The sequence below is a fragment of the Tenrec ecaudatus genome, chromosome 13 (assembly GCF_050624435.1).
Source record: "Tenrec ecaudatus isolate mTenEca1 chromosome 13, mTenEca1.hap1, whole genome shotgun sequence".
Classification (NCBI taxonomy): domain Eukaryota; kingdom Metazoa; phylum Chordata; class Mammalia; order Afrosoricida; family Tenrecidae; genus Tenrec; species Tenrec ecaudatus.
This window is the reverse complement of record NC_134542.1, coordinates 103,919,418-103,945,492: the sequence shown is the minus strand read 5'-3', so window position 1 is coordinate 103,945,492 and position 26,075 is coordinate 103,919,418. Positions and strand designations below refer to the sequence as shown.

The following is a 26,075-nucleotide window of genomic DNA, read 5'->3' as shown; positions in this document are numbered from 1 at the left end:
TTATCTTAAAAGGAATAAATACTTGTGAATCTCAGGGTGAGATGAACATCTCAAAATAAGTCACAGTGGTGTTTCTAAACATGGTGGAACGGTCAAAGAGTAAGCATAATATCACTCACTACTAATGAGGAGATTTTGTGACAAAATTAATTTTTATGACAAAATTAACAAGTAGCCAATTCATTCATTCTATAGATCCTTGTTGTGTACCTAGCACTGGGATTTTTAAAATGACCTCTGAGATGTAAGAAATAGCTATAGGGTAGCATTTAATCTACATCTTGTGTAGGAATTCATCAGTTACAAGAGGGTGGGGCATGTTCTGAAAATGGAGAATTGTCCATTTTTGGCTCAAAATGAAACCAAACTCACTGCCAGGGAGTCAATGCTGACTTGCCGTGACCCTACAGGAAAGGGTAGAACTGCCCCTGTGAGTTTTCAAGACTGTAACTCTATGGGGGGAGAAAGCCTCATCTCTCTTCTGAGGAGCCTCTGGTGGTTTTGACCTGCTGACCTTGCAATCCAACGTGTAACCAATGTGACATTAAGGCTCCCTTTTTGACCAAAGTGGGGGATAGTTACTTAAAGTGGTAGGAATAAGATCAAGATGGTAACCAGTAATGAAATATACATGTTATCTTATAAGCATTATATGTAAAAATTCATGCTAAAATATCTATTTATTATAGTAAAATTTATAGGCAAAAAGGAAAGTGCAAAAAAGTAAAACCTTGTAAAGAACAGATGTATTCATAGAACAACAGCGGTGCACAGCACTCCCTCACACACAGTAACAATGCAAAACGGAAGTGGAAGAGTGAGCCTTCATCTCTGAGTCTTTCGTTATCTGTGCTTCCTTGTGGTCAGGTTGCAATACCAACAATTTTCTGTTTTAGTCACATTCACAGGTTCCAGCTTTCACAGGATATTTATTAGGCTGAAATAATCATTTAAGTGGAACATATTCGAGTTTTCCTTCTCTGACAGGTTTCCCACCTTATACAGATAACAGCTTTCATGGGTTTTACTGTGCCATGTATAGTAAACTATGTAATATTGTCCTATAGCTTTATCTCCCACAGTGGGAGATAGCACCCTCTGTGGGCCACTGAAACAATCCAGGGAGCTGAAAAAGCAGATACCTTCACGGTTTCCTTTGGTATGGCCTATGGTACAAAGGTTTTAATTGCCTGGGGCGCTGGGACTTCCTCCCCCCCTCCTTGAAAAGGGGAGCCCTAGACCAAATAAGTTTGGGAAACTATGGTGTGGGAGGATGGTTTGCCTTTTCTTTCTTCTAGCTTTTTTTTCTCCCTCTTTGTATATTAGTTTAGGGAATATCTTTTCATTTATTTTCAAGTTCACAGATTCTTTTCTGGGTTATGTAAATCTACTCATGAGCCTGTTAAAGGCATTTTTTAACCTCTTAATGTGTTTTTGTTTTAATTTAAGGCATTTTCATTTGACTACTCCTATAGATTCCACCACTCGGTTGAAATTTCCCATCTGTTGATGTGTATTATCTACTTTTTCTATGAGAACCTTTAACATATTGTCATATGGGAATAGGTATCAGAAATTTAAAAACTAGCAACCAAACTGATGTGAAGGAATGTAGGCAAAGTGGAGGCCCCAAAACCACTTGCAAGATAACTGGACAGTCCCTCACAGAAGGGCCACACGGAAGGGATGATATATCCAGGGTATACAGTATAGCACTGTTAAAACGCACAAATATCCTCTGATTCTTTAATATTTCCTCCCCCCACTATTTATGGTCTTAGTTTTTCTCATTAATCCTATTAGATCTATATATGTTCATTTGTATAATTAAGATTGTTTCATATATGAAATCCAAGATAGATAAACCCTTCAGAAATGGTAATGGGAGTAATGATTCCTTGTGGGTTATGAAAGAGGAGGGAAGGGTGAAGGTGGAACTGATAGCAACGATGACTATATAACCCCACTCAAGGGGAATGAATAACAGTATGGTAGGTGAGTGGATACATTGGAAGGTGTAAGATAAGAGGGGTAAAGGAATAACAATAATAATATTTAATATAATAATGAGGGTTCCTGGGGGTAAGGTGGGGAGAGCAAATACAAAGGAAAGCTGAAATCAAAGAGTGGCAGAAGAAAGAAAATGATGATGGCAGCAATTGTACAATCATGCTTGATCTAATTGAACTGTGGATTGTTAGAATATCTGTAAGAACCCCAATAAAATGGGGGGAAAACCATACTGCCATAAATTAAAACCTCTGCTATCAAATCAGTTCCAACGCATAGTGACCCTCTTTAGGGTTTCCAAGACCTTACATTGTTCTGGGAACATACGACCTCATCTTTCTCCCATGAAGAAGCTAGTGATTTTGAACCACCAACACTGTCGTTAACAGCCCCGTACCTAACCCACAGCACACCAAAACTCTTTAACATATTAATCACAGTTATTTTAAAGTACTTATTTGATAGTTTAAGCATTGGATCATATCCGAGTATGGTTCTGTGAATTGCTTTTTTCTCTTGGGACATTGTGTCTTACTATTTTATATTTTTATGATAACATAATAATTAGAAAGTCACTGCGTAGAGGGCCATAGAGAGTGAGTTGTAGATAGTATTTAAACTTAGAACAAGACCCACTTCTAGGTCATTCATTATTTGTGTAAATTGATTTAATTTGGTCAGTTTAACTTGGGTTGGATTTTGTTGTTGCTGTGGTCTGTGGGACAATTAATAAGGAAAATCAAAGAAGAATTGATGCATTTGAAGTTTGGTCTTGGTGAAGACTGCCAGAAGAACAAACACATATATCCTGAATGAAGTTCAACCAGAATACTCCTTAAAAGCGAAGACGGAGAAACTTCATCTCTTGTATTTTAGACACGTTCGTAGGTGCAACCAATCCCTGAACAAGTACATCGTGTTGGAAAAGTAGAGGGTCAGAAGAACCTCGATGAGATGAGTTGGCATAGTGGCCACAGCAGGAAACTCAAACATCACCATTGTAAGGATGGTGCAGGACTGGACAGTGTGTCATTCAGTGTCCATGGGCTGCTGTGAGTAAGAACCTACTCTGCGACACCTAGCAGCACGCACCACCAATTCCTTTAGCGTTACCTTGTGCTTAGGAGGGAGGCTGTGTCTAGAACGTTTTTCTCAACAATCCTACTCCACCTTCAGCTTTTGACCTTCCTAGTGATTCACCTCCTCTGAGTGTGTTTTTCTCTGTGTCCTTGCCCTTCCGTCAAAAATGTATTGCTATTATTTATTGGGCTAGCATAGGGGAGTTGTGAAAAAATTTCTTTTAGAAAAAATCCATACAGGACTAGTCCCAAGAAGGTAGAGATTAAACATCTCCCAAATGTCCAACTTGGGAAGGGGGGGCGGGGACCAAAACTGCACCATGCCTTTATCCCTGGTAAACCATCACCACTTCTTCCATTAGTATCTTCCCTTCAGTCCCAGGATTCTGCAATTCACGCAACATCTCACAGAACTCACAAGGCGTTAAGGAAAATGGCTTGCATTGTTGCAGGTGCTGGTAAGTCCCACGTTGGAAGATGAGCTGTCCATCTGGAGGCTCTTCGTCCTCCTCATCCACACAGCTGCAGAAGCTAGAAAAACCAGGCCAGGTGAAGGCTGCAACTTAAGCCCCAAGAATCAGGCTAAGCAGAGAGCAATAATGAGGTGTAAGCTCCACGCCTGGCTCGTCTGTCTTGCTGGTAGTGAGATCCCTGCTTCTGAGATGGCTGAGTTAAGCCTAACAAGTTAAAATTCACAATTAACCCTGTTAACAGTCACTCCCAGGTGAACTATAGAGTCCAATCATTCCCTCTTCATCATACCAGACATATCAGGAAAACGAATGTGATTTGGTGGGAGCAAGAAGGCTATGGTTAGAAGAGCCATATTCAATAATGTACTATATTGCAGCCTCCCTGCTTGCCCCGCCACCCTGCCAGCCATTATCCTTTTCATACACGAAAGATTAACTTTCCCCACTATAACTGTTTTATTGTGAACACACCTGTACAAGTTATTCCATCTCTCTTCCTGTCCCTCAATAAAATTTACTGTGAGAAAAGTATTTGCTTGACCTGAATCTCTCACAAGGAATAAGTATAATTTTAGGTTTTCCCCATTGTTTAACCCATTTTTGTCAGGCCAGGTTTTCGGGAGAAACAAATCCAGTGACATTCATGTATGTATAAAAAAGAACTTTATATCAAGAAAGAATTATGTATCAAGAAAATATATCAGTCCAGTCCAATTCAAGTCCATAAGTCAGAGGCTAATCCACAAGTTCCTCTTCAGACTCATGTAGCTGCAGACTGGTGATGCCAAAAAAGGTGAACCGAAACACAGGAAGATCACAGATTGGAGGGTTCAGAGTCACCTTGGTCCAGTCATTTCCCATTTCTGTTGGGTGGGCTAGTGCAGGTACAAGATGAGTGGGCTGTATCAACCACTGGCAGTACTGTACTGTACTGAACACAGCCCCAAGGTTTCTAGATAAAACTCCATCAGATAATTAAGGATTTTGGCATACAGGACCAGGGGTATAGACAAAGTCTCTTGCTGAGGGATCGCCAGTGTTTCTGGTACTCACGCATCCCTGGTCTTAGGACTGCAGCATATGCAGGGGGAAAAAGAAGCAATATCAGGTGATGTGAGGAGTAACTGTACAGTGACAGCAGCATTCTCCACCACCCCTTCTTCCGCAAACCCTCCTAAGAAACATAGGAATCTATCCAGTGGTGAGCTCAGCTCCCTTCCCAGCTCCCATGTTGAGTATGAGCACATACTCTTCATGTCTTGATCTCCCCTCACTGTTGTAGATAACAAATGGTTCAGTTATCCATTCCATTACTTTAAGGGTCATATGCAACATGGCATGCTTTTAATGTGATGTGTCTTAACCCACTGCTGCACCCTATGGGCCGTGAAGTGTGTTCCTTGGCCTGAGGAAATAGAACTTGGCAGCCTAAATTAGTATAGTACTCTTTGTTTTAATCCCTTACCAGTGTTTTTAGACTCTGCATCTGTTACTGGATATGCAAAATCCACTCCAGAGTGAATGTCTATTATGAAGACTCATTGCAGCCAGCCATCTGGTGCCACTGGTGCCATTGATCTGATACAATTAACTAGGCAGCTATGTGTAGGGTCTTCCCACCTCCTCCCTATTTTCCCCCACCCCCAATCAGGAACGCTGTCTAATTGGCTCTAGGTCCATTTTCTTGCTGGCAGACAAAACTTCCCTTACAGGTACTTTGTGCCTCAGAGGGTGTAAGAGAAATGTGTCTTGCTTCAACCCATCTTTGGATTGCTTTAGCACCCCCATGCCTATTCATTTCATAGACCTAATTAGCCATCTCAAGAGAGCATGCCAACATGTCCACATACAATTCCAATCCAGCCCCGGGGTTCTTGTGATGAACATTGACAGGACCTATTTTGATATGGTCTTTAAATTTCCATGGTGCTCTTCATAGGTCTTTGCTCCCACAAGTGTGCCTTTAATAGTCTAGTTTTTTACTGCCCATTTTCCTGATGAATCAGCAAAATCCAAACATGTGCTCCCACTGTTGTCCAATTCTTCCATCATCGCTAGGTAAACAGCATGTGATTCAGCACAGTGAATTGACGTGCCCTTGCCTCTTGAATTTGGGTCTTTCCATTTGATAGGCTTAATGCAGCAGCTTTCCATATCAAATGTGCACATATTCTGGAACTGCCATCTATGAACTGTGCAGCCTTCTCTGCCCAGCACTGTCTGTGCTGCAGTTGGTTCTGGCAACTTCTCAGGAGTTACATGATAAAATCTGTGGGGAAAAAAAGGCTACTTTCTTGATGATATGGTAGGTGATGCCCTGAAAAAATAACCCAGTAGTTTATTCCTGTATGAACCATTTCCATTTTATTATGGAATTATTTTGGGTATCACTTTCTTTCTTTAAGTATGTCTCCAACATCACATTACACATCCAAGATGTGTCATGTGTCATGATTTATGCTCTGCTGTCATCACGACAGTCTCAACTGATGCTCAATAGCAGGCAAGAAATGGCCTTTCAAATAATTTGTATATTATAGTGCAGCATCTGGAAACTTCCTAGTACAGAAATCCAGTGGTCATTGTAGGCACAGTTTTTGCCACAAGCTCCAGTCTGAATAAGCACATGTGGGAGGCTCCTCCAAAATCATATCCAAATGTCAGTCAAAAGGGCCTAGAGGCAAGAAGACTGAGACTGCTTTCTGTAATTCAGACATAGATTGTAGCTATTTTGGTCCCCATTTGAACACAGTTCTCTTCCAAATGATCAGTTTTCTTTTAAGAAAAATACATCTTTCTTGTTCTTCTTCAACATTTTTCCTTTTTATTGTGAATTTAGGAATATTTACATTTCAGATAATATTGTATTCAATAATTTAAGCTACTTATCTAACACCCCTTTAGCTTACCCTTCTTCCCTCCTCTGTTTTCTCTTCCTCTTGTGGCTATCTCCCCTTTCAGACAAATTACTACCTGTCATCGCTTTAGCCCAGGGGTTCTCAACCTTCCTAATGCTGCGACCCTTTAATACAGTTCCTCATGTGGTGACCTCCCAATCATAACATTATTTTCATTGCTACTTTGTAACTGTAATTTTGCTACTGTTATGAATCGGGGCAACCCCAAAGGGGTCTCGAACCATAGGTTGAGAACTGCTGCTTTAGCCCAATGTTTCATCTTTACTCTGTTACCATTCTCCCTCTTGGTAACCTCCAAAGTCTGAGAGCCAACCATAATCCCAGATAGGGAATATGAATCCTCCAAAATCCAAATAGAACAACCAAATGGCAGGTCTCCTGTTTTGTCTTTGGAGTAGGTGCAGAATATTATGAGTGGCTTCTACCCAAGTTATTCCCAAGAATCTCACCATTTGAGCAGGGCTCTGGGTTTTTGCTGGCTTTTTTGACCAACCTGTATTGATTGTGTTGAGAGAAAGATGATGATGCTTTCTACTCCCCTGAAGAGATACACTCACAGGGGAAGTTCTACCTTGTCCTATAGTGTCACTAGGAGTTGGCATTGATTTGATGGTAATTTGGTTTTGATTATTGGACATGTGAACCACCACTGTTTCAAATCTGCCCTAGCCTGTTCTGTGTTTGATAGTAACATAAGGTCATGAATATATTTAGATCTGTACCAAGTTCCATCCTCTTCTAACCAGACTTTAATGGAAGGCTGAAGAATTTAAATAACCTTGAGGCAATGTGGTGAAAGTATATCATGATCCTTCCCACATGAAAGTAAACTGTGACTGACTCTTTTCAGAGATTGGGATGAAGAAAAGAGCATTTACAAGATCAGTTACTGAATACCATTCTTTTCCTGATTGCATGCTCTGTATTAATATCATTATTACCAGTCTTATTTACCCAGTGGTGTTTCTGGCATTAAACCAAACATATTCTTCCATTCTGTGGCATTCAAAACTAAATATACTACCCCTAAATTAGTCACTCTTACAATCCATATGGTTCCCTGGGAAGCTGCTGATACAGATTTACAAACTGAAATAATAGTTTGTTGTTGCTTTTTTTCTTTTCCTCTCCTGGGTTACTTTCTTGGTGACCAGTGTTTGTAAGGATACTTCCTGTTTTTCTAACACATCTTTCCTCATTCCTGAGTCTAGCTATTAGCTGTGATCCAACTGGCTCTGGGCTTTGTTCAGTGCTACAATTCACTCCTACTATCTTTACCCCTGCCGTTGCAGCTAATATTGATGAAAGGAACTAGGGAGTTGTATGTCTTGTCATTTCCTTATCACTCTGTAATTCCAATACATCCAATTCCTCAAGACTTAGATCCACATCCACTATTCATATATCCCATGAATAGCTTTTACCTCAAGTAATTGATTGCAAGTTAACAGCTTCTTTAATACATGGATGTTGGTTATCCCACCCAGTGACTAAAAATTTATTTTCGCATTTATTTATTTTTTTTCCCAAAAAACACATTTTCAGTGAGTTAAGGCTGTTAAAGCAAGCCTCGCCATTCTGATGCTAGCTGCACATTTCTCTTAAAAATTCCTACTGGACCTAAGAAGGTAGAATCAAAGATGCCCCATTCAAAAATGCTATGTTGTTTTAGGTGCCATTAGGTCTGTTCTGACTTGTCGCTACCCTGTGTACAAAAGAACAAAGCACTGCCCGGTCCTGTGCCAATTGTTACGTTTGAGTCCATTGCTGCAGCTACTGTCCAGCTTTTGTCCAGTGTCTGCCCACTTTGTCAAGGGTCTTCCCTTTCATTTGCCATGCATGATAGCCTTTTTCAGCGACAGTAACATGTCCTCAATACATGAGATAAAGTCTCACCAAGCTTGCTTCTAAGGATCCTACTGGTTGTACGTCTTCTAAGACGTATTTCTGGGTGCTAGTAAGTCCTAAATCTGAAATTTAGACATCCACCTGGAAGATCCTTTTTATCCTCATCCACAAGGCTGCAGAAGTTGGTAACCCATCAGGAAAACAGATGTTGTTCAATAGGAGTAACAACAGCTAGGGTTCAGAGAGCTACATTAAATCATTCTACATTGGAGGAATGTTCTTTGTCATTCGGGGCCAGCTTTGGTCTCGGGTAAATTGGTTCTCTGTCCTTGGTTTTCGTAGATGGGCTTTCTTAGTGATTCTGCTCTTCTTCTAGCCTATCTGTCCTTGGATTCTGAATTGATTATTCTGTATACCAATTTTGGATGGGTTAAAGAAATTTGTCAGGTTGTGGATTATGCATTTTTTATTTAGGTGGGAGCGATGCGCACTCTTTCCAATTTTAATTAGAGGCAAAAGTTGGAAAAACTAATCACATCTATTGTTTCAGTAATGATTAGAAATAGTACATATTACAATCACTGGCAAATTAGATTCTGTGAACAGGAGAAGAATCATTAGAAAAGAATGTCATGGGGATGTGAATTTTGTTTGGGTTTAAAATTATTATCAGAGCGTTGACGAAGAAGAAAAAATTCTCGAAGGTGGTAACTATTGTGATCTCAGATGGTGATTTCCCTTTAAACCCAAGCATATTCAATTAAAGATCTCTCCAATGGAGTATTCTCATTTTGTTTTTAATCATTTGTGTGTCATCTTCTTAAAGAAAATGTTCTTTCTCAGCACCTCGTGCTCCAACCAACTGGAGACTGGGAAAACTCCTGGGTCAGGGAGCCTTTGGCAGGGTCTACCTCTGTTACGATGTCGATACAGGAAGAGAATTGGCTGTTAAACAAGTTCAGTTTGACCCAGATAGCCCCGAGACCAGTAAGGTAAGAATCACGGTACAAAGCTGCGTTGTTACGTTACTAGAAACATTTTTTACTAAAATAAACAAAACACATATATAAATACAAATTATTTAAAATAACAAATAATTGGATATCTTTAAACTGTAGATTTTTCTTTTTCTATATATCAGTTGAATTCCTTGTTTTTAGCATACTATCATGGTTTTCATCAAGAATTGCTGCAAATATTGTTTTAGGGCACTAAAATATTTATTCCACAGGAAGTTAAAATATCAGAATATCACCTTGGTGGTTCATGGAGTTTGAATTTAGTTCTTAATTTGAAATGTCATAAGGGCCTAATAATGAACTCTTATCTTTCAGGAAGTGAATGCACTTGAGTGTGAAATTCAGTTGTTGAAAAACTTGCTACATGAGCGAATTGTTCAGTATTATGGCTGTTTGAGAGATCCCCAGGAAAAAACACTTTCCATATTTATGGAATATATGCCAGGGGTAAGTTACCAAATTTTTTGAAAAAGAGACATTTTCTATTTAAAGTCTTAGCAGACCAAGGAAGAACAATAAAATATCTGATTATGGAGTGTGAACCTTACTTAACATTTTGGAAGAATTTTGCATTAGAGCTTGGTAATATAATTTCATTTCTTTTTTATATATATAATTTCATTTCTCATCCTCTTCATCTGTCTATAGGAGCCCTGGTAGCAATGTGGATACATGATGGGCTGCTAACCACAAGGCAGCAGCTTGAATTCACCAGCTGTTCCATGGGACAAAGATGAGATTTTCTGCTCTGTAAAAATTTACAGCCTTAGGAACCCTAGGAAGCAGTTCTACTTTGTGTTATAGGGTCTCTGTGAGTCGGAATCAACTCAGTGCAGTAGACTTTGGCTTGGCAATCAATGTGTCTTTGGAATTTTAAAACATACCATATATACTTGAGTATAAACCAACCTGAATATCAGCCGAGGCACCTAATTTTACCACAAAAACTGCATTAAAAATGTGCTGGAAAACTTGGCTTCTACACGAGTATATACGGTACTTGTTTTTGAATACTGAATTATTCTAGATTACCACCATTATAGCAGTGTGAACTTGGAATTCCCTGAATATTTTTTAAAATATTAATTCTGTTTGGTTTTGTTAAAACGACATTCAGTGGTATACACCACAGTTGTTATTTCCTTCAGTTCTTTTTTAATCTATAATAGTCAATTTGTATATAACATTGATTTGACGAGACAGGCTATTTTTGTATTGACAATTCCATCTTATGATTTACCTAATAGCATCCTCATAGTGTTTGTTAATTTGTTATTCCTTTAGCCCTAGTATTTCCCTATAAACTGCAAGTTAGATAAAAGTCCAAGTTAAATTCAAACTCATTGTGTTTTTATTAGAATACATCATTAATAATGCTGTATACTTTATGATGTATAACATCAGAAGACATTCAATTTCTGGTTATCTCACTGTTGATAATTCTAAGGTTAACTGTTTGATTGGGATGATTATCATTCTTCTTACTCTATTGTAAAGTTTTGTTTTTGCTTGATGACCAGAACGTCATCTTTGGTATTGCATTAGCATTTAATGGCCCATTTTTTTCTCTTTCAATAGTTTAATTGACATAATTCGCAAATTATATGATTCAATAGTGTATTCATGTTAAAAAAAAGAATTGTGTGATCATCACCACAATCAATTTTAGGACAGTTTCTTCTTTCTGTGCACATTGTTGTTAGCTCCCCATTTTCCCCCAACTTCCCCTGCCACGCCCATCCCAAACCAAACCAAACTCACTGCCATCAAGTCGATGCCAACTCATAGCGACTCTATAGGACAAGGTACAACTTCCCCGTGAGTTTCCAAGACTGTATCTCTTTACAGAAGTAGAAATCCCCACCTTTGTCCCGCAGAGCAGCGGATGGTTGTGAAATACTGACCTTGCAGGTAGCAGCCCAACCCATAACTACTATACTACCAGGACTCCTGCCATGCCCCTAGTAAAATATTAATTCAGTTACTGTCTCTATAGATTTCCCTATCTTGAATTTTCATATACAGCAAAACATATAAAACCAAACAATTAAAAAAAACAATGACAAATCAGAAAAACCTCTACAGAAAAGATAGCAGAAAACATTAAAAATGAAGATAAATATAAAATGGATTAAACGGGCAATCAAATGACAAAGTGTCACATTGTAGCCAAACTACATCAGCAATAATATACCCTACAATACACTCTGCCTGATAACAAGGACATTCACATTCCTGGTCCATAGAGGGAATTCAGGAGACTTAATCCATATGGAGAACCTGCAAAATGGATTTTGGATTTTAAACTATACTTTGTCAATCATCACACAATGTTTTTAACACAAATTGACCATTCTTGCTTGAGTCAGTGTGTTGCAAAATAAGGATTTGCAAAATGTGATTTTCAAATTTTATCATTTCTCCTTACAAAAAACAGTATGGAGGCCACATCTGACCTCTGGCTACTCAAGGGAGGAAATCCATCTCCACATCAGCCCAAGACTAATTGTCACCAGACAGAGGTCAGACATGCCTCCATCCCTCATCTTTCTTTTCCTTATTCTGATACAGTTCCTCCCACGACGCTCTACTTTTCTGTTGCGTTCACTAATTCATTGCAGTGGCCACAGAGAACGCACAGATAACACTCACAGTCATGGGGCGTTATTATGGAATTTATGAGTTAGCATAAGCCAGGATCAGAAAGCATTAACAATGTAATATTTTGTTTATAACAGCACCTCTTCTCAGTCAGCAGTCAGGGTTCTCTCTGGTCCTCAGTGGTCAGGAAACCCAGCAAGTACTCTGCCTCACAGTCAAGTAGACTCAGTGCTGCTCCTCTGTCCTGTCTCACAGTTTCCTTGACTAAGCTTTTGGTCTCTGTGTGTCCTGGTTTCTGCTTCCTCTGCACTTCATGCAGGGAGGGATCTTTGCAAGTTGGAATCAACTCCATGGCAACAAGTTTAACATTTAATTATTTGAATTTAAAGGTATTGCTCATTAGAATTGAACGTATAAAGTTACAATTAAGCTTATGATTTAATACATCAATTTATCAGTAGTGACATCAGCAGTAATAGGAAGTATTATCCCAAATCTTCCTTACAAATCAGGTTAGACCAGAGGATGTACACTGGTACAGATAGGAACTGGAAACACAGGGAATCCAGGACGGATGATCCCTTCAGGACTAGTGGTGAGAGTGGTGATTCTGGGAGGGTGGAGGGAAGGTGGGGTAGAAAAGGGGAACTGATCACAAGGACCTACCTCCTCCCTGGGGGATGGGCATCAGAAAAGTGGATGAAGGGAGACGTCAGAGAGTGTAAGATAGGACAAAATATTATGAATCGAGAAACAAATTGTTAAAAATAAAATTTTAGATAGTTGACTCAAACTAATTTACATTACAAATGGAGATGCATAATTTTTACATGTCCAGCAATCTTCAGACCAAAAATCACTTGACTATTCAAGTGTTAGATTGTGTTTCACTTTAGTTACACTTCATTTTGCAACAGCATCTATCTTATTCAAAGCATAGATTGTCATTAAGGAAATTTAAAGGTCTGTTACAAAATTAATAATTGATACAGCTAAATAAATTATATAGCACATAAAACTTGTATGTCAATTGCTGTCTTGGATATTCCTGAATCCTTGGGTTTGAATTATGCTTTATAATTTTGTTTATTAAATTTTATTTGATGGACTCCTTTTTACCAAGGCTTCAAACTTTGCTAAAATTTACATTCATTTTGTAATTTAAGGTGGGAGTTGGGGACTTGAAAGGAGTGGGGTTATGTTGTCTTTCTTAAATTGCTTACAATGCAATAATTGCAAACTCAATGTGACAGCAGTGGGTTTCTGAGTAGTTAGAACATAATTACAGGACATTCTTTCATTAGAAACAGCTGGCTCAAGCGGAGCCTTTCCTGTGGGTATATATGTGGGAGATTTAGACAACTTGGCATCAGGGTCTTTTTCTGGAGATATTGTTTCTACATGTTATCAGAAGAATCCAGTCCCCAAAAGGTATCCCCGAAGGACATCATGCTTGGTGTCGTAGAGGGACAGTGACAAGAGAAAGACCCTCGATGAGATGGACTGACACAGGGGCTGCATCAATGGGCTCACGCATAAGGACAACTCTGAGGATGGCACAGGATTGTGCAGTGCTTTGTTCTGTTGTGCATTAGTTCTGTCAGATCCAATTTGATGGCACCTAACAAAACCATTGCTTCGACATCTTTAACTGGAAAGACTGTTCCTCAGCTACATAAATTAAGTCTTACGCAAGCGTTGAGGGAAACCAGGAATAAAAAATAGAATGAGACTCAAGCCTCGAGCCAACCATTCAGATTAACCTAACACCTCTAGTTTAAATTCACTTTGCAGTACGGGGGAAATAACCCAGATTTCAAATATACTTTCTAGAGCTCCATTTACTAAGTCTTAGATGGACGAAGAGTATCATTCAGGAAAAGGGAAGCCATCAGCAGGTACACGTTACAGATGCCAGATGAACTCTGCTGACTCCCGGTCATGGGCCTTGTGATAGTTGATAGGAAACAAAGGAAGCCGTCACCACTCTTACTGGCAGCAGGCCCAAACAGGACAGAGGGAAGGGAGTATGACTGGAATGTGTACACAATTACATGTTACAAAAAGACTGTAGTGTTGGTTCTGGAGCTTTGATCCTCTGACTGTGTGATCAAAATATGACTCATGACTATGTGGTCCTGAAATAGTTACCAGGACCCCAACTTTTCATTGCATCATTAAGGAAATAACCAGACAAGTCTCCAAATTTTCCTGCAAGCGTGAGGGCAGTTTGTCCCTCCCTGAGTGAAGCCAGGATTTGGAATCTTTCCACCACGCTTCTCTGGAGTACAAACTGTCCCTCCCCCTTCCTAGGTTTGCCTGACCTGTCTAAACAGAGCCATATCACACTTTCAGTGGTTATAAAGAATTCAAAGTACATGTGAACGTATGCCAAGCATCAAGATGGAGCTAGAGCGCCCAGTGTAAATGGGAGCCGCCTACAAACCAGGCGCTTTGGAGTCGTAGCTCTAGCACACCGTACACAGTAGGTAGGATGGGGCTTGCATAACAGAGACTGCCGTCAAGTCCATTTCAACTCATAGAAGCCCTAGGGGACAGAGTAGAACTACCTGCTCCAGAGGGTTTCTTCCACTAGGATCTGCACCCTGGAGGAGCAGAGCCAATTCACTACCTCCCAAGTTAGAGGAAAGGAGAGAAGGGGTTTTGTTTGTTTGTTTGTTTTAGAAGGTGCCACCAACGGAACGGAGACCAACAGCAAAACATGGTGTTTTGATGGTGCTCTGTTTAAAATCAAAAACGTAGAGAAAAATCACTGCTCGGCCTTTTGGCTAAGATCAAGTGCACAATACATGGAGAATATATACTTTTTACTTTGGAATTTATATCCTGGAGGTGGCATGGGGTGTCACATACAGATGTTTGACATTAATTCAATTTTCAGGATACCCAGGGGAAACAGTTATTGACCATGAGCAAGTAAACAGAACCAGAAGGTCCTTTAAGTCTTAGGACAGCCTCAGGATGTCTTTTGACTAAGCATGTAGCAGGACTTAGCACTTTGATCACTAGCAGTTAGACTAAATTAGAGCAGACTCTCAGAGTTCTCTGTACCTTCCAGGTGACATCTGCATCCAATTTGTTTGCTTCTGAGCAATGCAGCAAGCTACTAAAAGTTCACAGAGACCAAATTAAAGCCAACTGCATGAAGTAAAGTAACTTGGGCTACAGTTTCTAAAACTATAATCTTTATGGAAGCAGATTGCTATACCATTCTCATATATTACCTGGTAGACTTGAACTGCCCCCCTTTCAGTTAGTAATCAAGTGCTTAACCCTTGTACCAGCAGAGTCCGTGTGTGGTCACGTGCTTAACCATCGACTAACCATTGTTTAATCTTAATGATTTGTTGAGCCCTACTCTTCCCCTTTACCCAGCTATATGTTTAGAAAGACAGGATTTGCAGCTTGAGTGAAAGAAATGCTGCTCATGAGTAAATGTTGTTCAAGGATTTCTTTAAAGTGAAATTTTTGGTTGTATAAGTAAGAAAATCCCCAAATCAAAGCAAGATATCTGCTGTCAATTTCTGACAGTAAAAACATTTGTGTATATTTTCCTGTTTATAAAATTTATCTGATCCCACAGGAAGCATTTCATTTTTCAAAGTTTAATTTTCAAATTTATGTGTTAGAATCACTAGGGAAGGTTTTTTAAAAATTCAACTTCCTATGCTTTATAATCTCAGGCTGACTCAGCATTATGAGATAGTGCCATACCTGGCAATTAAAAAGAAAATTAAAAATGAGCAACTCTAATTAATCTTTTCCATGGATTTGAACTGGTATGTGAGTGTGTTAAGAGAAAAACTTAAAAATCTTACACATGTTCTGATTTTTATCCACTCTCAATGAACATTTTAATAAAACACTTAAAAAATGGAGTAAGAAAACCTTTTTCCTGTAATTTTGTCCTCATAGCCCTGAAGTTAGGACACTTGTAAAGCTAAAGATTAGAAAATGGTTTTTATTTTAAGTCATACCATGATTTTGTTTTTCTTTTTGTCTTAGGGTTCAATTAAGGACCAACTGAAAGCATATGGAGCTCTTACGGAGAACGTGACCAGGAGATACACCCGCCAGATTCTAGAGGGTGTCTACTATTTGCACAGTAACATGATTGTTCATAGAGATATCAAAGGTAAGCCATGAGATATTTTTATTTAAAGTACATAGTTCTTTGTGTGAATGAAATAAATGAGATAATTGAGAAATATACCATTCCATTAATACTTCTACCTCTAACGTACCACAAGGAAAGAACTGTCTTCTCAGTGACTTGATCTATGTTCCACTAGATACTGACATCCTCACAACTGGATAACTCCATGATGGAGGTTCATACAATCAGTCTTTTTTTTTTTTAATAGCACATTGCAGATCCCAGGAACATGAGGGAATATTCTCAAAGGAGGAATACAGGGCAACATGAAGCAGAGTAGCATCTTGAAAGAGATGAACAATGGGGACATATTCATTCTCCAACTCCTTGGAGAATGAGTCCGGTATTAATTCTTATAGGAGAAAGTGTTACCACACGTAGAAATGCTGTCTGGAGACCGGGACCTTTTCGCAGAGCCAACAAAAAGAAAAATATTCCCTTAGGCTGGCAATCTGAATTGAAACTTAGAGTTTCCTACACTGGGAAAGCATACATTTCTGTTTGTTAAAGCAGTGCATGTGTGGTATTTCTGTTACAGCGGTACTAGATAACAAGGCAGTTCAAAACCACCAGTGACTCTGAGAGAGAAAGCCTGGGCTTTCGACTCCTGCAAGCAGTAACAGTTTAAGAAAGCCACGGGGAGTCTCCGTGAGCCATATTGACTTGATGGCAGTGAGTGAGATAATACAGAGAACAACTGCATGGGACAGAATAGAACCACTGCCTAACTCTTCCAAGACTACGTGTTTTTATGAGGGCAGGCAGCCTCACCCTCCAGAGTGGCTAGTCAGGTGAACCACCAGTTTTTCAGTTAGCAGCTCAACCTCTAACGCACCATCAATCCTCCTTGACTCAAACTGTAAACCCACACTCACCGCCATCGAGTCAGCACCAACTCCGAGCAACCCTCGAGGGCACGGTGAAACTACCCTGTGAATTTCCGAGACTATAACTTCAGAGGAGTAGAGATTCTCAACCTTCTCCCACAGAGAAGCTGGTAGTTTTGAACTTCGGACCTTGCGGTTAGCAACCCAACTAGTAACCACTACGCCACCAAACTATACGCAGACTAAATATTTATTTGCCTAGCCAAATTAGAAAGGAAACAGTAAAACTTCTATCTCTACTTACAAATGGCATGATTCTATATATAGAAAATCCCAAAGATTCCACTAGAAAGCTGCACACACACAAAAAAGATTGGGTTCTTTACACGGACAAGGAGAGATTCGAAAAGGAGCCTCTAAAATCATAAAGCAACTAGGAAAGGAAAAACTTTGCATTAGCACCTAAAAAAGATAAAAAAACAAGGATTTAAAAGACTTACAATGAAAACTATAAGCACTACTAGTAGGGGGTTAAGAAGGGTTTACATAAATGGAGGGATATTTTTGTGCTCATGGATTCTAAGATTTAATATTATGAAAAAGTCTATAATATCAAAAGCAATCTATAGATACAGTGCAATCCCAATAAAAATTTCAACAGTATTTCCTGAAATAGAAAAACTAATCACTAGTTTTATATGGCAGAGAAAGAGGACCCAAATAGATGAATCAGTGTTAAAGAAGAATGATTAAATAGGAGGTCTTACATTACCAATCTGAAAACTTATTTTAGACTGAGTTCTCTGGAAAAGCAAAGCTAATGACATTTACATAGATATATATCAACAAACACTGTCATCAAGTCTCATGGCCATCGAGGCACTTTTGACTCATAGCAACTCTACGGGACAGGGTGAACTGCATGTGTAAGTTTCTGAGACGGAACCCTTTCTTTACAGGAGCGGAAAGACCTGTCTGTCTCCTGCAGAGCAGCTGGTAGTTTCAAACTACTGGCTTTGTGGATCACAGCCCAACACCTAACTCTTACACCACCAGGGTTCCTATGTGTATGGAGAGAAAGGCTTATAGCAAGAAAGTGGTGCACACAGTTGTAGAAGCAGGTAATTGCCAAGTGCATGGGTCAGGCATTAGGCATTAGTCTTATGATTGCCACAGCTGTAAGCCTGATGAGCCCAAGATTGGCAAAAGTGAATGAATCCAAGGTTTGAAGGCCACTGGCCACCCCCAGGATCAGCAGGCAGCATGGCAGGCCATTGGCTCAAGTCCAAAGAAACATGCAGTGACAAGCTAAATGCAGGATCCAGACCCAGTCAAAAAGCAGCAAGTTATTCTACAATATCTACTTATATTGAAAGGAGGCTCCAACTTTGAGCAGATCTCATCATGGGAAATTACTATGTCTTAACTGCTAAAACACTGATCTTGCCAAGCCAAGCAGACATAAAACCGTCCTGAACTATCACGCGTACTATATTAACTTTATATTAAACAAAACAGCTCGGTACTAACTAGTTCACTCATAGGCACAGTGATAGACCAGAGAAATAAATTAAGAACCTAGTATCCATCCATCTGTGATGTAGTCAATAAGTGGCACTTCGAGCCAGACTTCCATAAGTGATGTATTATAATTCTGGACTCTGTGCACGTGACTGTGATCTATTTCTGAAAGAGTTCTCTGTTTCAGATTTAAGGTGGGGTTAAGTCCTGACCGTAGTCAAGGAGGTAAATCAGGTCATACTCTTTGTTTCCTTGGGGGCATCCTTAAGACTTCTTTATGGGGTGTGACTTCAGGTACCAAGCTTTGTTTTTTTGGGGGGTAAGGGTAACTAAAAGACAAAAACCAAATCTCCGGCAAAGTATATCAGAGCCCTCTGGAGCACACCGATAAAGCCCAGGACTTAGAAAGAACACATCCAAGATCTCTGTCTGAGTTGGTGGAGGCTGCCGAGACCAGATTCACCAGAGACTGTGGCACCAACACCTTTAGAAGCACTGCTGAGACTTGGAGGTTCCTTCTCATCGGACCTCAGACTAAGGGGCTGTGAGGCAGAGCAGCAGTGGGCTTGGCTTCCTGGCCCATATAGGCAAAGACCAAGGGACTGTGTGGCTGAGACACTTGACTGGTGGCTGAGGAGAAGTATTGCTGTGTCCCAATGACTGTTATCCTTACCTGCTGATACTGACGTGTGGCGACCTCTTACCTTCCTTCATAAACCCCCTGAATTGTGGGTATTGTCTGTGAGTCTTGTGTAGCCATTGCAATGAATTGCCTAGCCTAACCTAGAAGCAGAGTGCCAGAGGAGGAACTTGGTGTCAGAATAGGTAAAGAAGGGTAGAGCAAGCAGGCATGTCTGACCCCTGTTTTGTGGTAGTAGGGAAGCCAGCGAAGGTCAAATATGACCCCAAGCTGTTTACTGTACCATCTGTGGAAAATTGATATTCAACAAAGGAGTCAACAATACCCATTCAAGGAGGAAGAAACAATCTCTTCATCAAAAGGTGCTGGCAAAATAAGATAGCCACTTGCAGAAAAATGAAACAAGATCTATACCTCATGCTATACAAAAAAGGTAACTCAAAATGTATCAAAGACCTCAGTGTTAAACCTTAAACTATAATTCTTGAGAAAAAAAATATGACAGGACTATGGAACCTAAATTTTTTTAAAAGATGGTTAAACACAACTACAAATTCATGATAGAAGATCAGTTAGATAACTAGGTCCACAGTAAAGTTAAATATTTATGCTCATCAAAAAACTTTGTCAGAAGAGTAAAATGATGCAACTTATAGACTGGGGAAAATATCAGGAATGCTGTATCCAATAAGGGCCTAATTCCCCAAATATCTAAAACCTCTACATCTTGATAATAAAAAGATTACCCAATGTAATAATGAACATAGAGTATATACAAACACTTCTCAGTGAGGTTTGAGTGAGTTACCATCGAGTTGGTTCCAAGTCATAATGAACCTATAGGACAGAATGGAATTGCTCTGCAGAGTTTCCAAGGTTATAGATCTTTTCAGAAGATGACAAGGTCACCTTTCTTTTCCTGGGAAGTTGGTAGGTTTACCACCAACCTTACTTTTAGCAACCCAATGCTTAACACATAGCACCACCAGGGCCAATTTATTTTCAATGAAAACGAAAATGCACTATCAAGTTATCTGACTTAGAACAACTGTATATAAAGTTTCTAAGACCATACACCTTAATTGAACATCTATACATCTTTCTCCCATAGAGAGAGAAGCTGGTGGGTTTGAATCACCATCTTGATGATGAGCAGTCCGACACTTACTGATGACATTACCATGGCTTCTTATTAGGCATTCCAAAACCAAGCTCACCCTCATCAACTTGATTCCGACTCATAGTGCCCCTTTAGGACAGGATAGAACTGATCCTGCGGTTTCCAGAACTATAACTCTGGCAGCGGAAAGCCTTGTCTTTCTCTCAGAGTGGCCTGGCAGTTTCAAACTACTTACTTTGCAGTCACCAGCCCAACATGTAACCACTACACGGATTGGGCGTCTCATTACCCATTAGAGAAATGCAAATCAAAACTACAATGAGATGCCACCTCACCCTGCTAAAAGGGCACTGATTTTAAAAAACAACCAGAAAACAAATGTTGGCAAGGTCATGGGGAAATTGGGACCCTTCTCTACCAATGTAAATATATAGAAAAATGCTATAGCCACTGAATGTATCAGTGGGGCGAGATAATGGAGAAGCTCACCATCAGCATGAGGCCAGAGTTTGACTGTGGAACAGATCGCCATTTGCTTATCTGTAAGTTCAGGCTGAAACTGAAGAAAATTTAAACCATCCACATGAGCTGCAACACAGCCTTAAGTCTATCCTACCTGAACTTAAAGACTAAATTTGACTCCTTGAACACTAATGGCCGAGGAAGACCTGAAGAGCTGTGGGATGACATCAAGAACATCATACACGACGAAAGAAAAAGATCAAAGTGGATGTCAGAAGAGACTGTGAAACTTGTTCTTAACCTTAGAGCAGCTCAGACATATGGAAGAAATGATGAAGTAAAAGAACTAGACAGAAAACTTCAAAGAAAGTTACTTGAGAAGATAAAGTAAAATATAAGGAGATGTGCAAAGACCGAGAGTTAGAAAACTAAAAAGGAAGAACATACTCATTATATCTTAAACTGAAATAACTGAAGGAAAAACTCAAGCCTAGAGTTGAAATACTGAAAGATTCTATGGACAAAATACATTGACTGATGCAGGAAGCAACAAAAGAAGATGGACAGCAGACACAGAGTACCAAAAAGAACTACTGCAGGAGATAGCACGTGAATAGGAAGCAATGGTGTATAAGGGAGAAATTCAAGTTAAATGGAAGTTGTAGTCAAAGCCAGGCCCCGGAAGTGGAGGAACACCATTTGGCATTTTGGAACAAGCTGATTGTGATGGCTGGGTTCTACCAAGTAGACACTCTTAGATAAGGGTAGGAGCCCAGCCCGACCTTGCAGCTGGGCCTCAGCCTGATGATGTCTCCCTGGTATCTGTCTCCATGATCCTTTGCCTTTCTGCTTGTTGAGACCCTGCCTGCTTCCATGGGCAGCAGTGTAGACTGCCTGACTGAGAGCTGCCGGTGTGCCCTACCATGTTTCCACTGACTTTAGATCCATGTACCTCGGTGGTGCCCAGCCTGCCATCCTTCTGCTTCACATTTCACTGTTCTGAGAAGCTGAAGAGGGCTGGCTTGCATAAAACTTACGGACTTCAGTGGGACTGCACTGGGACGCCCTCATGATATGGTATTACTTCTTGATATAAAGCGCTTTCCTAGACATGTGTGAGTGTCACTGGATTTAGTTTCTAGACCACCTGGCCTAACACACTGATGAAGCACTGGAAACACTTACCCATCCAGAGATCTCCTAGAACAGACACAGATAGGTATATATTCAGTACAACCTGTTTATAACTCACAAAAGATGGACTAAGTGCTGATCAACAAATAAATGTATAAAAGTGTGCTACAATCATACAATGGAATATTATACAACCTTAAAAGAAGGTAAGCTTCCAAATGATTGGATCTTGGCTAAGACTAGAATGCACCCACGTATGCCCAATGAAGTAAGTCAAATACAATAAGACAGATGTTATAAGATCTCACTTTTATAAAGTGACAGGACTAGCTATGTACATATGAAAAACAATGCTCACTGTTAGGTCGGAGGGGTGGGGTGGGAAGGAAATGATTGTGTAGCTAGTAGTCAGTTTTGTTTACTGTGTTGGGAAAGGTGGCACTCACTGAAAGTGGATGAAGAACGCATACCTTGACCAAGGTATCTGGCTCCACTGAGTCTTATACCCCAAAATGTATGTTTTGGTAAATGCTGTTTATATATAATTTTGTAACAATAACCAAAATATATATATGTATGGGTTTATACAGGCAGCTCAGGCTTATAAACTGAAAGTTACATACAACCTGTAGTTAGGTATCAAACACTGTAAAGTCGATTCTATGAAAATTTGAGGTATTTGCGATGGTTCCTAGGAAACCCTGGTGGTGGTTTAGGTAACCATTCGACTACTAACAACAAGGTCACTGGGGCAGCCCTACCAGCCACCCCGCAGGTGAAAGACCATGCGCTCTGTTCCCATAATACGTACAGCCTTGGAAAAGCTAGGGTTAGTGTCAGTCAGAATTGACCTGATAGCAAGGGCCTGGGGTTTTTCATTTGTTTGGACAATGTTTCATAATTACAAATGGGCTCCATTTTGCCCTTCACACCAAAACATTATTATTGTATTATGAAGTTAAAGATATTTTAGTGTATGTTCCATTAGCTGGTGTGCCCCCCCCCCATGAAGAGATCACTGAAGCTATGGGTGCTAGACAAAGTGTGGTGAAATAACCAGATGGTGCCTACCTGTCAGAAAAAAATAGCATCTGGGGTCTTAAAACCTTGCAATAATTCTGTTCTAAAAATAAACACTTATTAAAAGGTAAGGGACACATCCATACATTCCCTACCCTAATCATTCTCAAAGCATTTGCACTTAAGCCCTTTGCATCAGGTCCTCTTTTTTTTTCCCTCCCTCCCCTTCCACCCCTCCCTCATATGCCCTTGGTAATTTATACATTGTTATTTTGTCATATCTTGCCCTATCCGGAGTCTCCCTTCCCCCCTTCTCTGCTGTCCCTTTCCCAGGGAAGAGGTCACATGTGGATCCTTGTAATCAGTTCCCCCTTTCCAATCCACTCACCCTCCACTCTCCCAGCATCGCCCCTCACACCCTTGGTCCTGAAGGTATCATCCACCCTGGATTCCCTGTGCCTCCAGCCCTCATATGTACCAGTGTACAGCCTCTGTCCTATCCAGCCCTGCAAGGTAGAATTCGGATCATGGTAGTTGGGGGGAGGAAGCATCCAGGATCTGGGGGAAAGCTGTGTTCTTCATCGGTACTACCTCGCACCCTAATTAACCCATCTCCTCTCCTAAACCCCTCTATGAGGGGATCTCCATTGGCCGACACTTGGGCCTTGGGTCTCCACTCTGCACTTCCCCCTTCATTTAATATGGTATATATATATATATATATACACACACACACACACACACATATATACATATACACATACATAAACACATATATATATTTTAATGTATGTATATGTGTGGATTGTGATAAGAGTTGTATGAGTCCCTAATAAAATGTAAAAAAAGAAAAGAGGAGAAAAAAAATGATTAGGGCAAAGACTGTACAGATGTGCTTTATACAATTGATGTATGTATATGTATGAACTGTGATAAGAGTTGTATGAGCCCCTAATAAATTGTTTAAAAAAAATAAAAATAAATAAAAGGTAAGGGAAATTTAAAATCAGATAAAACATTTAAAGCTTACTTGAAAAGGGTGAAATATAGATAGAAATTGAGACAAAATTAATAAAAATTCTAATGTGTATGATGGCTAATATTTAATTATTTTTAAAATAAACCTTCACTGCCATTGCGTTTACCCTGACTCATAGCAACAGTGCAGTACTGCCACTGTGGGTTTCTGAGGCTATCAATCTCCACGAGGGGCTCCCTGGGAGCAGCTATGGGGGGTTCCAGTGCTGACCTTGCAGTGAGCAGCCCAATGCAAAACCACTTGGCACACCACCAGGGATCCTGTTTAAATGCTAGAAGTTTCGTTATGATGTTCCTTCAAGAAGTTGCTAAGGAGAAGCTGGCACCTCTGGGAAACAAGCTTCAACCATAAGCTGCTTGCCTTATAATGGACAAACGGGGGCCCAGAGCCTATTGTTGTCATCATCTTTCACTGAGCATCTTTACCCTTTTACCTTCCTTTTTTCTCTCCTCTCCCACCTCGTCCAGTCTTTCTCAGAGGGAGAACTATCTTGAGTCGAGAAACACATACAGCTGACCAAAAACTGTCATTTGCTCATGCAACACATATTTACTGAATACAGACCGCCTGGCTAGCAGTATACTGTTGGGAAGATGTAAAACAACCCAATTTTAAAGACAAATTTAAGAGTCCACTGAGTAGTTTTCTACTCTTGATATTCTAATTTTATAGTCTAAGTTGCCAAGAAAGATGATGAAATGGAATTTTTTTTTTCAGGTGCAAATATTCTGCGAGATTCCACAGGAAATGTCAAACTTGGAGACTTTGGGGCCAGCAAAAGACTTCAGACGATCTGTCTCTCAGGAACAGGAATGAAGTCGGTCACGGGCACGCCGTACTGGATGAGCCCGGAAGTAATCAGTGGTGAAGGCTATGGCAGAAAAGCAGATATCTGGTAGGTTTGGGTGCTGTAATTGCCTGAGAGCCACCTGCTTTCGTATTTCATGCCAATTATGAAGCCAGATTTACATGGACTTTTGTACATGTGAAATAGTTTCATAATTATAAGTCATATCATTGACCGTTTAAAGTTCTTGAACCTGTCTCCCACTCTTGATGATTAGTCAAGCACACCTCCACAGAAGAGGCTAGCTGCGTGTTCCTGTGAGCATTAAAGGGAGTTGATTTTTGTTATCAGTCTCTCAGAATCCAGGTAACTCTTAATTACCTAACAAATTAAAAGTAGAACTTCAAATGGCCATTACCTACCTTCTTCCTACCCAGAAAAAAATTTTTAAATCATTTATTGGGGGCTCATACTGCTATTATCATAGTCCACATATCCATCCATTGTGTCAAGCACATTTGTACATTTGTTGCCACCATCATTTTCAAAACGTTTTCTTTCTACTTGAGCCCTTGATATCAGCTCCTCATTTTCCACCTCCCTTTCCTCCCTTCCTCACGAACCTTTGATAATGTATAATTTTTTTTTCATGTCTTACACTGACCGATGTCTCCCTTCACCCACTTTTCTATTGTCCATCCCCCAGAGAGGGGATTATATGTAGATCGTTGTGATCGGTTCCCTCTTTTGCCCCACACCTTCTCCTTACCTTCCTCGTATCACTGCTCTCATGATTGGTCCGAGGGGTTTCTCTGTCCTGGACTCCCTGTGTTCCAGCTCTCATCTGTACCCATGTACATGCTCTGGTCTAGCCAGCCTTGTAAGGTAGAATTGGGGTCATGGGCGGGGAGGGAGCATTAAAGAACTAGAGGAAAGTTGTATGTTTCGTTGGTGCTATACTGTACCCTGACTGGCTTGTCTCTTCCTGAAAAAATTTTTAAAATAGATATTCATTTTAGGCAACCTAAAAGCAACAAGGAATTTCTAATGCTTGTATTCTTAGTAAGATAAAGACAAATTATATTTAATGTCAGATAAGAGAATTTTAGAAAACTAAAGTATGTAATGTTCTTTTCCTTTTTCAGTTAAATGAAAGTCACTAAACCATGGTTTATTTTTTATATTTAAATTAAAACTTCTCTATATAACTGCAACTTTCAGTAAGTTGTTAAACTTGAAGTCAAATTGTATTTACCATATACATTTGTGAATAAGCCGACCTGAATATCAGCCAAGGCACTTAATTTTACCACAAGAACTACATTTAAAAATATGCTGAAAAACTTGGCTTATATACTAGTATATATGGTAATTATATGCTTAGAGACATCTCACTCTTA

At 39.9% G+C, this 26,075-nt stretch overlaps 1 protein-coding gene across 1 annotated transcript in view; it reads left to right on the top strand.

Moving 5' to 3' along the window:
- The window catches only part of MAP3K2 (mitogen-activated protein kinase kinase kinase 2), a 124,337-nt gene that overhangs the window by 89,085 nt on the left and 9,177 nt on the right, over positions 1-26,075 (top strand). The window contains exons 13-16 of the mRNA XM_075529923.1: positions 9,172-9,320; positions 9,663-9,794; positions 15,975-16,104; positions 24,606-24,783. Coding sequence (XP_075386038.1) covers positions 9,172-9,320; positions 9,663-9,794; positions 15,975-16,104; positions 24,606-24,783 — 589 coding nt within the window. The remainder of the gene's footprint in view (positions 1-9,171; positions 9,321-9,662; positions 9,795-15,974; positions 16,105-24,605; positions 24,784-26,075) is intronic.